The following is a 15594-nucleotide window of genomic DNA, read 5'->3' as shown; positions in this document are numbered from 1 at the left end:
GACTTAGTTGTCTCGGGCGTCCTCCTTAGGTGTGTGTACTGGGGCGGGTGCCAGTTTCCATAGCATTAGACCAAACTGGCAACACGTCCCGGAGAGGGCCCCAACTCGTAGCCGTGCCCTGACCCTGGGGTCTGCATGACACTCCACCCCGACTGGGGCCTCTCCTGCTCACTCAGAGCCCAGGACATGCCCCCGGACATCAGGCCCTGACCGGGGGCAGCTCCAGCCTCTCAGGCCTGGGCTCAGCCCCCACGTCCTTGCCTGCCGCCCTGGTCTGCGACCCTGAGGCCCTGGACGCTGCCCGGTGTCCTCTCCCCGCATCAACCCGCCCCTAACTCCATGTCAGGAGGGAAGACACTGCCCCTAGGGCAGGCCCAAGTCTGGCTGGAGCGTGTCATGCAGCTGAAGGGATGAGGCCAGAACTCACTGGTGCCCAAGGTCACCTTGAACTTGGTGCCTGAGATGGCCTCAGAGGGTGACCAAGTGTGGCCAGGTCAGCAGACATGACCTCAGGCCCCCTTCCTGAGTTGTCTCACTTGCCGGGCTCACTCTGCTGCTGCCCACTGACAGGCGCTGTCCCTCCTGGGTCACATGCAGACATAGGGACGGCTGCTTCCGGGAGGCCACTCCTAGCCCTTCCCCATCCTGGACGGTTGGACCTGCCCCAGATGTGACGAGGAGAACAGCCCCCCACCCCAGGCCTTCTTCTTCCCTGGAAAACTATTTCAGCTCCTGCCAGTTGCCTCTTGACTGCACGCTAGGTCAGCCCCTCCCCGCCCTTGTCCACACCTGCCTCTGCCCTGGGCCCTCCAGCTCCTGGGTGGGCAGTCAGGGTGCAGTCAATGCCGGTCGGGAGCAAGGGCCACACCGTGTCCACTGCCGGCTTTTGACCCCACCTTCCTGTTGATCTCACTTCAGCCTCAGACACCCTCTGAGGACACACACCTGTTGCCCTAGTCCCACTTCAGCTTGACCCTTCACCCAGGCTCGAAATCCCACCAAGTCCCTAAGCCCCGCCCCCTCCCACACCTCCTACAACCCCCTCAACTTCTCAGCAGCAGAAGCCCAGGGGTCCAAACTTCGCCCATCTTTGGACATCCCTGTATTCTCACTGCCCCATGTCCCCCCATTAGGGTGCTGAGCACGTGGGGTTGTCCTGCTATCCCCCAGCTGTTGCTGCCCTCGGGCTGGGCTCAGCAGCAGCGGGTGTTTCACAAGAGTGACTAAAGGACCCGGCAGTGCACAAGGCACTCAGCATTCCTGCGGCTCCGCCCCCTTCTCCGGGGCCCCAGGTTCACGTGGTCCCCGTGGCATCGGATGCCCTCCTCATCTGGGTCTGAACTAGGCCCTTTCCCCAGGAGGGAAAACATAGAAATATAAATACACACACTGGGTCTGCTCCTCTGGCTTACCCCGTTCCAGGTCAGGGAAAGCCACCTCCCTTCTCTGAGCCTTACTATCTATCTACAGCCCCTCCTTCCTGGAATCGTCCTAAGGATTAAGTAAAAAAACTGCAAGCACCGCTCCCAGCCGATGTTTAAGAAACAGCAGGCCCACACAATACAGGATCGGCAGGATGGTGCCCTTCGTTTCCCAACCTGCAGCTGCGGCGCAAGACTGAAAGCTCATCTTACCACCAGGGGGCAGTGTTGTCCGCTCCCTGCTCCGAGCTTGGGGTGGAGGCTAACCGGGATTTCCAGTGAGGCCCGGAGTCCCCTGAGCGGCCCCCCACCCTCTCAGTCCCCCACACTCCATCAGTCCGCAGGGACAGACGTGCAGAAGCTGAACAGCAGTGAGAGGCAGGCAAGCCTAGGTTCTGGGAGAGTCTTCCCAGATCCTGGAGAAAAGGGCAGGTTGGGAGGGGGGTTTAGACAGAAGGCAGATAAGCACAATGGTTAGAACAGGGCCACGCATGTCCCAAACAACAGTCTGGGAGAGACCTCCAATTCCCCACAGGGGTGCACATTTGTGGTTTTCAAACCTTGCAGAGGCTGGAGAAGCCAGAAGATCCCTTCAAGTGGTTGGTCATTCAAAGCCCACTGCCCTTAACGAACAGCCCTTAGGAGCTTCCAGGGCCTCAGGAAGAGAAGGTCAATCTTACCATGGGCCCCTGCTCTGAGAGGAGACCCAGCAAACAAATGTGGGAGCACAAGGAGGTGTCAACAGGGCACAAAGGGGCGTAACGCCACCACCACCTCACTACCCCAACCCCCCCCAGAGAAATGACTGCACCACAGCTGGTGGGTCTGGGCCTCTAGCAGGAACTCCCAGGCCTGACCATGGCTACGACTCGTGGGGCAGCTTTCGAAAAACGCAGGGGCCCGGGTTCCACACTAGAGTGGCCAACCAGCACCTCAGCGGTGGGTCTGAGAGTCTGCCTTTATTAGAGCCCTGGACCCCAATGGTCATCACGTTTAGGAGCCTGAACTGAGTCTCGGTGCCCTCTGCTTGTCCTGAGAGAGGAAGAGGGAGTGATGTTTTCAATGCTCTGTTCTTTGAGGGGAGGGACTATCAATCTTGACAACTCGTCTCTAAATGGTTCCAAACGCCGCTTTACCCAGGAATCCCAGGGGCATACATGCCCGTGTGTGCACACATAGGCACACGCACACAGGCCAGCTGGGCTAGGAACCCATGCCCAGCAGAGTGCCAGGAAACGAGGCCCCGAGGCCCATCCCAGTCTCGAAGGGACACCCTGTCCCCCAAGGACAGCTCCAGGGGCTGCTGGCCAGCGGGGCGGCACGGGGGGGGGGGGGGTCAGCTGCTGGTCACAGGTGGCGGGCGGCTTCCCAGATGATCTGCAGGGCCATGGAGACGCAGGGGAGCTGGGCCATTGTGTAGGCCAAGGAGCGGGTGGGCGCCTTCAGCTTCCCCAGGTAGGCCACGGTGTGCACCATGCGGCCCAGGAAGAAGACGAGGAAGTGCATCCGGGCAACGAAGGGGCTGGGCTCCAGGAGGGAGTAGACGAGGCCCAGGAACAGGAAGGGGTAGATGTTCTCCATGTCGTTCCGGTGCGCTCTGGAAAGGCAAAGCGCTGTGGTCAGCCAGGTGTCAGCTTTGAAAATGTCCCAGAAGCTGGGGCCCTCTGCCCTGCAAGGCCCTGGGCCACTGGGGAGCACCACCTCCAGGGCGCCCAGCTCGAGTCCATTCATGGCCAGAGGAAGAGATGCCCCGAGATGGAAGGTGCAGCCACTCCCGAGCTGGTGCCCGAGGAGAGCGCCCTGTGAACAGGCTGGAGCCAGGGGCGGCTGCTTGGTGGCGTCTGACCGAGCCCTACCGCCCGCCAGGACCCGGCCCCTGCCGGTCTCCCCACTCCTGCCCTCTGGCCTTGGGACTCCAGGCGGGAAAAGGAGGCTCCCAGGGGGTGAGTGAGAGCTGGGTGGACCTAGGTCTGACTCAGGTCCACGCTCTTTTCCACCAAAGAGGGCTTCTGAGGCCACGCTCTTTCCAAAGGCAGAAGTTCCTGGGCCCTCCTGGGTGGGATGGGCTAGAGCCCAAAAGCATGCATCTGCATCTGAAATCCATGCCTGTCTCTTATTCTGCCCCTAAATATAAGCACACCCCCTCCCACTTTCAGGGTTAATAGCAACACAGCTTCCCCTCACTGGAGCCAACCAGCTGCCCGCTCTGGCGAAGCTGTGTTTCATACGTGCTATCCTGCTTCGTTTTTTGTTTAAAATAACCAAGTATGTGAGTAAGGGGGGGGGGGGGAGAAGCCTGTGTATAACCCTGCCGTAAATAAATGACCAAGAAAGAAAACTCACTCAGTTTGGCTAAGAGTCGGTTCACATTTTCCATGACTCCCGCTAATGGATAGCTTCCTCACGGAGGGTGGGGAGGTTGAGTCCCATAAACTAGAGACTGAGCAGGTGACTGAGGCCACAGATGGCATGTTGGAAACTCACGTCAACAGGAACCCAGTGCCCGGGGCCGTGACCTCCCCCGAGACAGGCCACAGGTGGGGGGCACAGGGACTCTGCTGGAACAGAAGCCCCTGCTCCAGGCCTTGCAGCTGGACCGTGTTTCACCAATGCCGGGCCGATGCGCCCAGCCCAGCCCCTCTGGGTGGTGACCCTTTGCAGAGTCCTCTTCCCTTCCATTGCAAGGAGAGCCTTAGGCAAGGGCTGTGGTATGTGGCCTCATAGAAAGGAATTGGGCTGGGCAGGAGGGAGGGCCCCTGGAGCTATAGGCAGCCCAGTGCTATAGGGGTCCCTGCAGGGTGGGTGTGGTCAGGGAAGAAGAAGTCTGCACTGAAGCCTGAATGTCCACACAGAGCCAGAACTCACCAGGGAGAGGCTTTGGTATGTGCACAGAAAAGTGGCCCGTGTGGTTGGAGTCCGGTGCATGAGAGAAAGCGAGGCAGGATGAGTGGGGAGGGACCGGAGAAGCAACATGAGTCTGGAATTAGATCAGAGTGTACAAAAGCTCCCGTAAACCCAGTGGGGCCTGGATCTTCCTTGGATGAAACTCAGGACACAGCAGTTGGTGTCTCTGTCGCTGTATCTTGGAACCGACATGAGCCTCCCTTCTCCTTTTCTGTGGACCTTGGGAACCAGCCACAAGGGAAGTTCAGTCTCCAGCTGGGCAGGTCTCACCCATAAAGGGACAACGTAAAGGGACTGCTGCCTCCCACACCTGAGAGAGGAGGCCCTGGCTGGATCCTGGCCCCAGGGAAGAGGGAGAGAGGGAAACTGAGGACTGGGCCCACTCCAATTCCCCAGCCAAGCAAGTCCCTCACCTTACTCAGGAATTATAGGGAGGAGGCTGTCAGTGTGCTTTTAAAAGGGCTCCACCCTGTGGGGATGGAGCTGTGACAGACATCCCCACATGGTCTTTTTTTTTTTTTTTTCAGAGACAGAGAGAGAGTCAGAGAGGGATAGATAGGGACAGACAGACAGGAACGGAGAGAGATGAGAACCATCAATCATCAGTTTTCCATTGCTACACTTAGTTGTTCATTGACTGCTTTCTCATATGTGCCTTGACCATGGGGCCTTCAGCAGACCGAGTAACCCCTTGCTCAAGCCAGCAACCTTGGGTCCAAGCTGGTGAGCTTTTGCTCAAACCAGATGAGCCCGCGCTCAAGCTGACGACCTCGGGGTCTTGAACCTGGGTCCTCTGCATCCCAGTCCAACGCTCTATCCACTGAGGCCCCACATGGTCTTAAAGAGACACTTTTGGAAAACCTATTTTAGATGAAGACATTGTGTCCCAGAATGTGGTCTGTCTACCCCCAAGATGATGCCACCTGGACAAGTATTTCTGTCGTGTGTGTGTTACGTGCTGTTGAGTCAGCTCTGACTCCTGTGACCCTCTGAGTGAGCGATGTCCTCAATGTCCTGTCAGCAGCCCTGCTCAGAGCCTGCGGGCCCCTGCCTGGAGCTTATTCTAGGGAGTCAGCCATCACCTCTTCGGTCTTCCTCCTTTCCGGCCGTGTTTCTCTTTCCCCAGCTTGTTATCTTCCAGAGGACCCTGCCTTCCCATGATGTGCCCAAGGTAGGGCAGCCTCGGTCTCCTCATTTTTGCTGCCAGCGATGTTTCAGGGTCCATTGGCTCTAGGACCCACACACTTAAAGGAAACCTATCTGAATGAATGGGTCGCATATGCTGGCTTTGCTTATCCTGCAACTATTAGATACATACCGGTATATAATTTTTGTCATAGTTACGTATTTTTATCTAAAAGCTTCAGGAAAAGCGCAACTGGTGGTAGGAGACCCATTCATTCAATTTCCCTTAAAGTATCTATTTATATGTTAAGAGGGAGTCTATTTTTTAGAAAGCAGTTAAGAGACTAGCTGACCAAACCCCAAGTGGCAGGTGAGGGGAAGAAGATAAGGAAGGAGACAGTCACTTTTCACAGCAGGCCCGAGGCGGGGAGGCGGCCCTTGCAGGAAACCGTGGTGCACGAGGCCCGGCGCTGAGCCCCACCTCCTGGTGCCAGCAACTGGGGACTAGAGGACTCAGTGAGGAAGGAGAGGTGGCTGGGCGCTAAGAAGAGCGTGGCTCTCTGGCCTGGTCCTTCCTCTTCCCTCTGGGATGTCTCAAACCACAGCGGTGCCAAGGACAGGGAGACACAGGGACCCGACGGACAGAGATGACGGAGTCATGTGCCATAGAGACGCTTGGGCAGAACATGTCATTCCAATAACCACCACGGTTTTAGGTAAAAGTCATCCCAAGCAAATTCCCACTAGACTGAACTTGCACGGCCTGCTGCAGCATGGGCCCGCCCCGCCCCCTAAGCGGAAGTTGCAACACTCACTGCATTTTACAGCATCAGGTGATGAGCTGGGGGGGGAGACCTCGTTACCTCCCAGGGACGAAGCTGGCGGCCACAGCGTCCTGCTCTCCACACACACTGGCAGTGTCCTCGAAGTCAGGTTTGATACAACATAAAGGCTGCTTCGTTTTAAAGGCAGGTGTAAAATAAAGTCAGATCGCCTTCCCGCAGAGGGAAGGCCCTCAGGAGCAGAGCCCGTGTGCGTGCGATCAGCCAGGCTGGGCTCAATTGAAACCTGCTTCTTCCTCTAGAGATAACAGCTGCTGGGCGGCCGAGCAAGTTGGTCCCTACGGAGTGCTTAGAACACCACCTGTCACCAAGTTGGAGCATTCGAAGTGAGCTGCCTTCTTTGCCATCCTTGTCACCGCCACCGCCAGCCTTGTCTCGGACATGCTTGTTGGAGCTAATATCACTCTCTTGGTTTTGCCAGATTCCTGACCACCTCAGCTGCCTTGGCCAAATTAATAAAAAAAGCATGTGGCAGAGAGGGAGGGCTGGGCCAGGAGCCTGCAGCTCTGCCCTGGAGCTAGTTAGCACCGTGGCCTCCACACGGCTCTCCAGCTCCCTGGGCCTCGGTTCACCGTCCCCAAAAGCAAAAGCAATGTGGTGAATGATGTCTAAGGGCTGAGGTCTGGGGACCCAATCTCCTGTCAAAAGAGCTCACTCACATTATGTCTACACATTCCAAATAGAAACAGTCCAAAGCTTGGTCAAGCATTTGCCTTCCTTCCTTGGGGCCACTCAGAGACCTTCCTCACTGCGGTTTCGTCTGCAGGGGTAGTCAACCTTTTTATACCTGCCACCCACTTTTGTGTCTCTGTTAGTAGGAACATTTGGAACATTTTCTAACCGTCCACCGGTTCCACAGTAATGGTGATTTATAAAGTAGGGAAGTACTTTTACTTTATAAAATTTATAAAGCAGAGTTACAGCAAACTAAAGCATATAATAATAATAATTTACCAAGTACTTTTTTTTTTTTTTTTTTTCCAGAGGCAGAGATAGACAGGGACAGACAGACAGGAACAGAGAGAGATGAGAAGCATCAATCATCAGTTTCTCGTTGCGCGTTGCGACTTCTTAGTTGTTCATTGATTGCTTTCTCACATGTGCCTTGACCGTGGGCCTTCAGCAGACCGAGTAACCCCCTGCTGGAGCCAGCGACCTTGGGTCCAAACTGGTGAGCTCTTTGCTCAAGCCAGATGAGCCCGCGCTCAAGCTGGCGACCTCGGGGTCTCGAACCTGGGTCCTTCCGCATCCCAGTCCAACGCTCTATCCACTGCGCCACCACCTGGTCAGGCAATTTACCAAGTACTTTATGTCGGATTTTCGCAAGTTTGGCAGAATAAATCTTTATAAAACAACTTACTATAGTTAAATCTATCCTTTTTTTTTTTTTTTTTTCAGAGAGAGAGAGGGATAGACAGGGACAGACAGACAGACAGGAACGGAGAGAGATGAGAAGCATCAATCATTAGTTCTTCATTGCGTGTTGCAACACCTTAGTTGTTCATTGATTGCTTTCTCATATGTGCCTTGACCGTGGGCCTTCAGCAGATGGAGTAACCCCTTGCTGGAGCCAGCGACCTTGGGTTCAAGCTGGTGGGCTTTTTGCTCAAACCAGATGAGCCCACGCTCAATCTGACGACCTCGGGGTCTCGAACCTGGGTCCTCTGCATCCCAGTCCAATGCTCTATCCACTGTGCCACCGCCTGGTCAGGCAAATCTATCTTTTTATTTATACTTTGGTTGCTCCACTACTGCCCACCATGAAAGCTGGAACGCCCCCTAGTGGGCGGTAGGGACCAGGTTGACTATCACTGGTCTAGAGACTCAAGAGTTTGGCCAAAATACACAAAGCCAGGGGTGTGGGTGGATAGCAGAGAAGGAAGGCGGCTTTCGTCGTTTCTGCCGGGAGCCGCTCTCCGGCGTCCCAGGGCTGGCCTCACGTTCAGGCTGCGGCCGGTTCATCTGCAAGGCAGACGGACGCTCCAGGAAACAAGACCTGCGGGCTTTTCCTGTTTGTGCGGAACGGTGACCCGGACTGCCCCGTAAACGCTGGTCTAATATTTAACCAGCTTTTCCTTCCAGGGCACCTTCCCCTCTGGAACCAGCCGGTTCTCCAGCAGCAGACGACCGGATGCGTGATCCTGAGCTCTGCACCCTCGAGTTTCCGTGATGTTATGGGAAGTCAGGAGGAGGAGGAGCCCAGGGGACCAGGAGCTCCAGGTCTGGCATGGTAGCTCCCCCATAAATACTTGCCAAGCGGATATGAAACATCATTAGGTAAGAGATGTTCAAACAGTGCTGAACTGAATCTCAACCGTTTTAACATCAGTACTATTATTACAGACAGTGGGTGATTTTTTTTTGTGAAAGATCTATTTATTGTTTTACTTCTTGATGCATTCATAGGTTGATTCTTGTATGTGCCCTGACCGGGGATCGAACCTGCAACCTTGGTGTATCACGACAGTGCTCTAACCAGGTGAGCTACCCAGCCAGGGCGGCAATGGGTAATTTTTTATCAGAAGGAAAAAAAACTGAACTGGGTGGGTGGAAGTGTCTCCCACCGGCTTGGTTATGGCCAGTAAAAATAAACCAAGTGTTTGGAAGCCCGTGTAATCACTCCTGTGCCACAAGTAAGCCAGGCTACAGAGAACCCCAGACCCTGGGAGCCACCAAACATCCTCCTGGTGGCTGCTGTGAGCTGGCTCCGAATCTCAGTCTTGGCAGCCTGCTGCCTCGACCACCCACATCCTCCACTGCCCAGGGAGTCAAGCCGAAGCTGAGGGTGGCGTAAGGGTGCCCGGTATGGATTCGAGTTCACTGAAGCACAACTGGTTCTTGCAAAGTATCTTGCACATAGTAGGTGCTCGTTAAATGTGGACTGGATGATGGATAGATGGATGAGCCTCATAGGAAGGACTCCATACTGTAGTTACATTAAAAAAGGCAAAATAGCAAAGAATTTCACTTCTTCCATTACACATTGCTGCCATTATTAAAAGCCACAAGTATGTATATTATTCTCAATGGCTGAGAAAAACCATAAGAAAATAATAAAAAAAAACAGATGTTCTTTTAAGGCAACACTCGCTATTACTTACATTACAGTGTCCCACCCATTTCTGCCTGTGACGCAGAAAACCATCTGAGGGTCTGTCTCCTATCTCACTCCTGCCCAACTACGCATCCTCCCACTTCTCCATGGAACTCCACCGACGACCCCCATGCCCTGGGAGTGCCACCCCCTTGCTCTCCAGCCCCCTGGTTTAAAACAGCAGAAAGGGAACTGCCCAGTCTCTAGTCCAACATTGAAACTGGTGACATGAAATTAACACTTCATCTCTGATGGAATTTTTACACAGCCATTTTTAAAGAATCATTTTTGAGTAATATTTACTGACATGGAAAATGCTCATGAAATAATGTTTACTGGAAAAAAAACAACTAGAACCTCAAAGTGGATATACAATGCATGCCTAATTTTATGAAAAATATTTAGACCCAAAAGATAAAGAAGAGATAGAAGAAAATGTTAACAATGATTAGGATTGTGCATGGTTTTTCTCTTTTTCTTCTATATATTGTCAACATTATCCACATTGCCTGCAATGAGTAGGTCTGATTTTTATAATAAGAAAAATTGTTTTTGTGACTGGGGGATGCTAAGCATATGAAAAGATGTTCAAGCTCACTCAAAATAAAAGAAATGCTGGCCATGGCAGGTGGCTCATTGGATAGAGTCAGCCCAGTGTATGGACGTCCCAGGTTCGATTCCTGGACAAGGCACACAGGAAAAGTGACCATCTGCTTCTCCCCCTTTTCTCTCCCTCTTCTCATTCTGCAGCCAGTGGCTCAATTGGTTTGAGCATGGCCCCAGTTACTGACGATAGTTTGAGTGGTCCAAGCATGTCAGCCTCAGGTGCTAAAAATAGCTTGGCAATTGAGCATTGGTCCTAGATGGAGTTGCTGGGTAGATCCTGGTTGGGGTGCATGTAGGAGTTGTCTCACTATCCCCTCCTCTTACTTAAAAAAAAAAAAAAAGTAATGCTGCCTGACCTGTGATGGCACAGTGGATAAAGAATTGACTTGGAGAGCTGAGGTTGCCGGCTCAACCCCAGGCTTGCCCAGTCAAGTCATATATAAGAAGCAACCACTACGAGTTGATGCTTCCTGCTCCTCCTCCTCTTTCTCTCCTCTCTCTAAAAAAATCAAAATCATTTTTTTAGAGAGAGAGAGAGAGAAGGGAGGAGGGGAAAGCAGGAAGCATCAACTCCCATATGTGCTTTGACCAGCAAGCCCAGGGTTTTGAACTGGCGACCTCAGCGTTTCCAGGTCAACGCTTCATCCACTGCGCCACCACAGGTCAGGCCAAAAAAATCAAAGTCTTTGGCCTGACCTGTGGTGGCGCAGTGGATAAAGTATCAACCTGGAACGCTGAGGTCGCTGGTTCAAAACCCTGGGCTTGCCTGGTTAAGGCACATATGGGAGTTGATGCTTCCTGCTCCTCCCTCCTCCCCCCTTCTCTCTCTCTCTCTCTCTCTCTCTCTCTCTCTCCTCTCTAAAATGAATAAATAAATAAAGTCTTTTAAAAATCAAAGTCTTTAAAAAAAATAAATAATAAATAAATAAATAGAAAGCACATTACAGACCAGTGGGTGAGGTGTGAGGCTCCGAGATAAGCAGGACAAAGCCTAGTGCAAGTATTTGTAAGGGCAGAAACGCTGGTGACAGCATTTGCCCTGGAGAGTAGGTGTGGGTGGGCCTGCCATCAGCATGTATTACTTTTCCACAATTAGAAATCAAATCAATTAATAAAGTAGAGCCTGATGCTTCCCACTCCCCCTGCCTCTCTCTCTTTCTCTCTTTGTGTATCTTTCCTCCTTCTTCTCATTGTAAAAATCAATCAATAAATTTTTTTAAAAAGTAGAACAGTCAGGGGGTCAGGAAGGCAGAAAGCCTCAGCCCAGTACCCTTCAAGCCCCAGCGTTCAGAAGAGGGCCAGGCTCAGGCCCAGCAGTACTTGCCTGAGGCAGCGTTCCACGTCCTCATCGCTGCGGTAGTACTGGAGGCCTCCGTGTCTCAGGGCGTCCTCGGGGTTGGCAAAAGCCTGAAATTCATCAGCTGAGTTACTATTCGCATGGTGGACGGCCTAGTAGCCTGGGTCTGCTGCAGTGTGGTTCTGTACTAGTCCATTCATCCACGACCTCCCATGTACTGAGTGCTGGGGGCTCGCTGTGAACAAGGCTGCTCTGGACTGAATGTTTGTGTCCCCGGCAAATTCAAATGTTCAAACCTGACCCCCAATGTGGTGGTCTTTGGAGATGGGGCCTTTGGAAGGGAATTGGGTCATGAGGGTGGAGTCCTCCCAAATGGGATTAGTGCCCTTATACAAAAGGCCTCAGAGAGCTCCCTTGTCCCTCCTGCCACGTGAGAACACAGAGAGAAAAAGGCCATCTATGAACCAGAAAGCAGGCTCTCGCCAGACAAAGGATCTGCCAGAACCTTGACCTTGGACTTCCAGCTTCCAGAAATGTGAGAACTAAATGTCTGTTGTTTATAAGCTGCCCGGTCTGTGGGATTCGTCATGGCTGGCGGAACAGACTAAGGCAGAGGCTCTCCTGTCCCTGCGCTTGTGGAGTTCACAGTCTGGTAAACCAGGAAAGAACAGGTGGTGAGTGTTAAGAAAGAGAAGACAAGGGTGGCCTAGAGCACATTCACAGGAGACCTGACTGAGTCTAGGGACCAGAGAAGTCTTCTCTGAGGCAGTGACATTAAAGCTGAGGCCTAAAGGATGCACCAACATTAACCGGATGAAGGGAGGGCTGGAGCAACAGCAATCAAGGAAGAGGAACAGCATGTGCAAAGGCCCTGGTGTCAGAAGAAGATGGGCACTCAATGAACTCTCAAAACAAAACAAGGACTTAAGGTCACACTCAGGTCATCAAAGGCCCGCACGCATGCGCCACTGTTCCCTGCTGGCACCCAGGTAAGCCAACCCCACCAACCCACAGCAAACCCAACCTCAGCACCAGGTTTTCTAAATTGCTCCCCCAATGGCAAATCCTGTTGCTGCTGCCTCAGGAGCCCTTGTGACAGGCTTGTCCTGCCTGGTGGGCCTACCCCCTGTCCCCCAAGGTGACTGTCACCCATGCTTGATGCCAGTCTCAGGATCGGGGGCCACCACACCCAGAATTCTTCTCCACTGGCCCCTTAAGTCATGGAATCACCAATTCTGATGGCCCTGCACACAGTCCATGGATTCATGACATTCTTTAAAGGGTCTCAGCATTGAGTGAGTAGGCAGTTAGTTGCCTTTGGAGTCCACAGTCCATGGGGCTGGTCACCCCCGAACACAACTGGAATGCAAGACAGACTGACCAGGGACCAGCTACAGCGTGGACCGGCAGAGGCCCGTCTTTAGAAGCTGAATGCTCCCTCCAGGAGGGGCGAGGCTGTAGGCTTGCCTGCATCCCATGAAGGGATCCAGTTGTAAGTAATGAGAACAAACACTGGGGACTGGGGAAGCATTTGCTGGCTACCATGCACTGAGTTCTCGCTACTACGACTATCCCCAATGTACACGTGAGGAAGCCCAGACGGGCCGAGGCCCCAGGCTGGGGGGTAGAGGAGCCAGCACTTGTATCTGTCGCCTCCCTGTCACATCCAAGCAGAAATGAGAGGGAAATTCGTGACCATAAACAGTCCCTTGGGGACAGCCTGAAGTAAGATTCCTTCTGCCACTCCCCACTGACCAGGCCGACAGGCACTCACTAAGGTGTGTCTCCTCTCTTCCCTGAATTCACCTAAAAAGGAAAGCTCTGGGACCCTGCACCTCACTGTTGAGAACCCATCCCTCCTGCCCTGGCTGGGTGAGCTCAGCTGGTTGGAGCATCGGTGCCGAAGCACAGAGGTTGCTGGTTCGATCCCAGGTCAGGGCACACACAGGAACAGACCGATGTTCCTGTCTCTCTCTCTCTCCCTTCCTCTCTCGCTAAAATCAATAAATAAAACATTGAGAGAACCCATTCCCCTGTGGCAGGATGTGAACTCCGCAGCTGGACAGGAGGGTTCCAATCTAGCTGTGTGGCTCTCAGGGTGATGTCTCCTCTTCAGCCCAGCTTCCTCACCAGGAAAACAGTGACTACCTCCCCCAGGGCCCTGGTGAGGACTGAACGCTCAGCTCCCCCAAAGGACCCCGTGGCTGAACGTGCAGCCATGCCAGCTGGGGTCCTGGATGCAGCAGCCCAGGAGGGTCCACGGCAGGGAGGAGGCCAGGTGATAAGTCCAAGTCCAAGACCTGTGCCTCCAGGAAGTTACTTCACCTAGTGAGCTGCCCTGCCTTCCCTCCTGCCCGTACCTGCGGCAAGGGCTGAGCCTGGTTCTCCAGCGTCCACCACCCGCCACAGGATGCCAAACCCAGCCTCACCTTGCCTTTGAACTGGACAAACTGGGGGACAATGGGGCACACTTTCCAAGACTGCTTCCTCTATGGAAATACCCGGGAGGGGTAACCAGCACGGGCCCCCTGGGACGGTCAGCATCTATCCAGGCTGCGGTGGGTGCCCCCTGGGACGCTCTGCGTCTAACCAGGCTGCGGTGGGGCGAACGTGGCCTGCAGCTTCTCCACTCCTGCTGCTCAGCGCGAACAGCGTCCCCTCCACCCGCTCGCCCTGGCTCTGGGCTCAGCTGCTTTATTGTTGTTTTGGCTCCAGGACCGGACTAGAGGGGAAAATTCCTCCCTGAAATCTCCAGTGGAGCTCAGCTGAGAGTCGGCCCGGCCTCCTCCGGAACGCTGCGGAGGGTTTGTAAGTGACCTGGCCAGCAAGTTGGGAATTTCCACTTAAAGCTCTCGGGTCCTGTTTTGCCGGTTCCCACTCCACCCGAGTATCAGATCTCCTGTCCTGGGAAGCCGCCAGGTTAGAGGAGCGTTTGTGCGGTCTCGCTCCACCCCGGGGACCGGTGTCTCAAGAGCTCAACCGCACTCGTCGAGTCTCATCGTGCCTAGAACTTACCTGGTGGCCCAGCGAGTGAGTAACTCCCTGAAAAGAGAGGACAGGAAGGTACGCGCCCTACTCAGACCCACGGCCACACAGAGGAGCCATCCCGAAGGGCTGGGAGAGGCGCCCGGTCCCCAGCCCGGCACACTCACACTCTGGCCCTGAAACCACCGAGGCAGCGAGAGGGGAAGCGCGCGCGCGCGCGCACGGGGCGCTGGGCTGGGGTCCGAGGGCGCACGTACCTTCTTTCGCAGCCTCACTTGGCCGGTGATGACGGCCACCGCGTACATCTTGACGATCAGCAGTGTACTGCAAAGCAGGAAGGCTGGGAGTACCTGACCGCTGACTATCGCCAGGGCCGGAGGAGGCATCCTGACGGTGAAAGATCCGGGGAGACGCGCCGCGGGCGTGCGGCCGTGCCCGTAACTGTCTTTAGAGCCGGGAGAGGAGGCGGGGAGAGCCGCGAGGAGGCCAGTCTGCGCTCAGCGCCCGCCCACTCCCAGCCGTCGGAGCAAGGTCTGCTCCCAGGTGCTGGGACAACGGGGATCCTGGGGGTGTCCCGAGCCAGCCCCTGGCAAATCCTTACCCCACTTTCCAATCTGTTTCCTGTTTAAAAAAAAAAAAATTCAATCGAGCAAATTTGAAGAGCTAATTGGTTTTATTAAGGGATTCATGAATTGGGCGGAATCCCATCTAGCAACTAGAAGGGTGCTTGCTCCAAGGGGCTGTGTAAAATCAAAGGAGTTCCCTGACCTGTGGTGGCGCAGTGGATAAAGTACTGACCTGGAATGCTGAGGTCGCGGGTTCGAAACCCTGGGCTTGCCTGGTCAAGGCACATAAGGGAAGCAACTACTGAGAGTTGTTAACCACTTGTCCTCCCTGCCCCTTTCTCTCTGTCTCTCTACTCTCTCTAAAAAAAAATAAAAATAAATAAATAAATAAAAGGTCTTTACAGGAAGGGGTGGGAGGCAAGGGCGCTAGCTGTGAAAGGAAAGAAAGGATTATTTTGAAGCCAGCGACATCTTTTCTTTAGGGGAAGGGTTTATTATTTTTATCATGCAGATTGTCTCTTTTTTCTATGCGGGGTGTGGAAGGATGGGGAGGGCTCACAGGACAGATTACTTGATGGTGCTTGACCAGAAAATTCCAGACTGGTTGATTAAGATGATAAACCTGGGGCCGTGGCCAGCTAGCTCAGTGGTTAGAGCGCTGTTGCAAGTCACCAAGGTTGCGGGATCCCACACCTGGTCAGGGCACGTGTGGGAAGCAACCGATGAATGCACAGCTAAGCAGAACAGCAAATGC

The 15594-nt window shown here is 54.0% G+C and overlaps 1 protein-coding gene across 1 annotated transcript in view; it reads right to left on the bottom strand.

The window, feature by feature from the left end:
• Positions 1–2341: 2341 nt before the first annotated feature.
• The window catches only part of PTGES (prostaglandin E synthase), a 30719-nt gene continuing 17466 nt past the window's right edge, over positions 2342–15594 (bottom strand). The window contains exons 3-5 of the mRNA XM_066254624.1: positions 14532–14895; positions 11317–11399; positions 2342–3018 (exon numbers count right to left, since the gene is read on the bottom strand). Coding sequence (XP_066110721.1) covers positions 2769–3018; positions 11317–11399; positions 14532–14660 — 462 coding nt within the window. The 5' untranslated portion in view covers positions 14661–14895 and the 3' untranslated portion in view covers positions 2342–2768. The remainder of the gene's footprint in view (positions 3019–11316; positions 11400–14531; positions 14896–15594) is intronic.

The sequence above is a fragment of the Saccopteryx bilineata genome, chromosome 2, assembly GCF_036850765.1.
Source record: "Saccopteryx bilineata isolate mSacBil1 chromosome 2, mSacBil1_pri_phased_curated, whole genome shotgun sequence".
NCBI lineage: Eukaryota > Metazoa > Chordata > Mammalia > Chiroptera > Emballonuridae > Saccopteryx > Saccopteryx bilineata.
The sequence above is the reverse complement of the archived record's forward strand: the minus strand, read 5'-3'. Positions and strand labels throughout refer to the sequence as shown.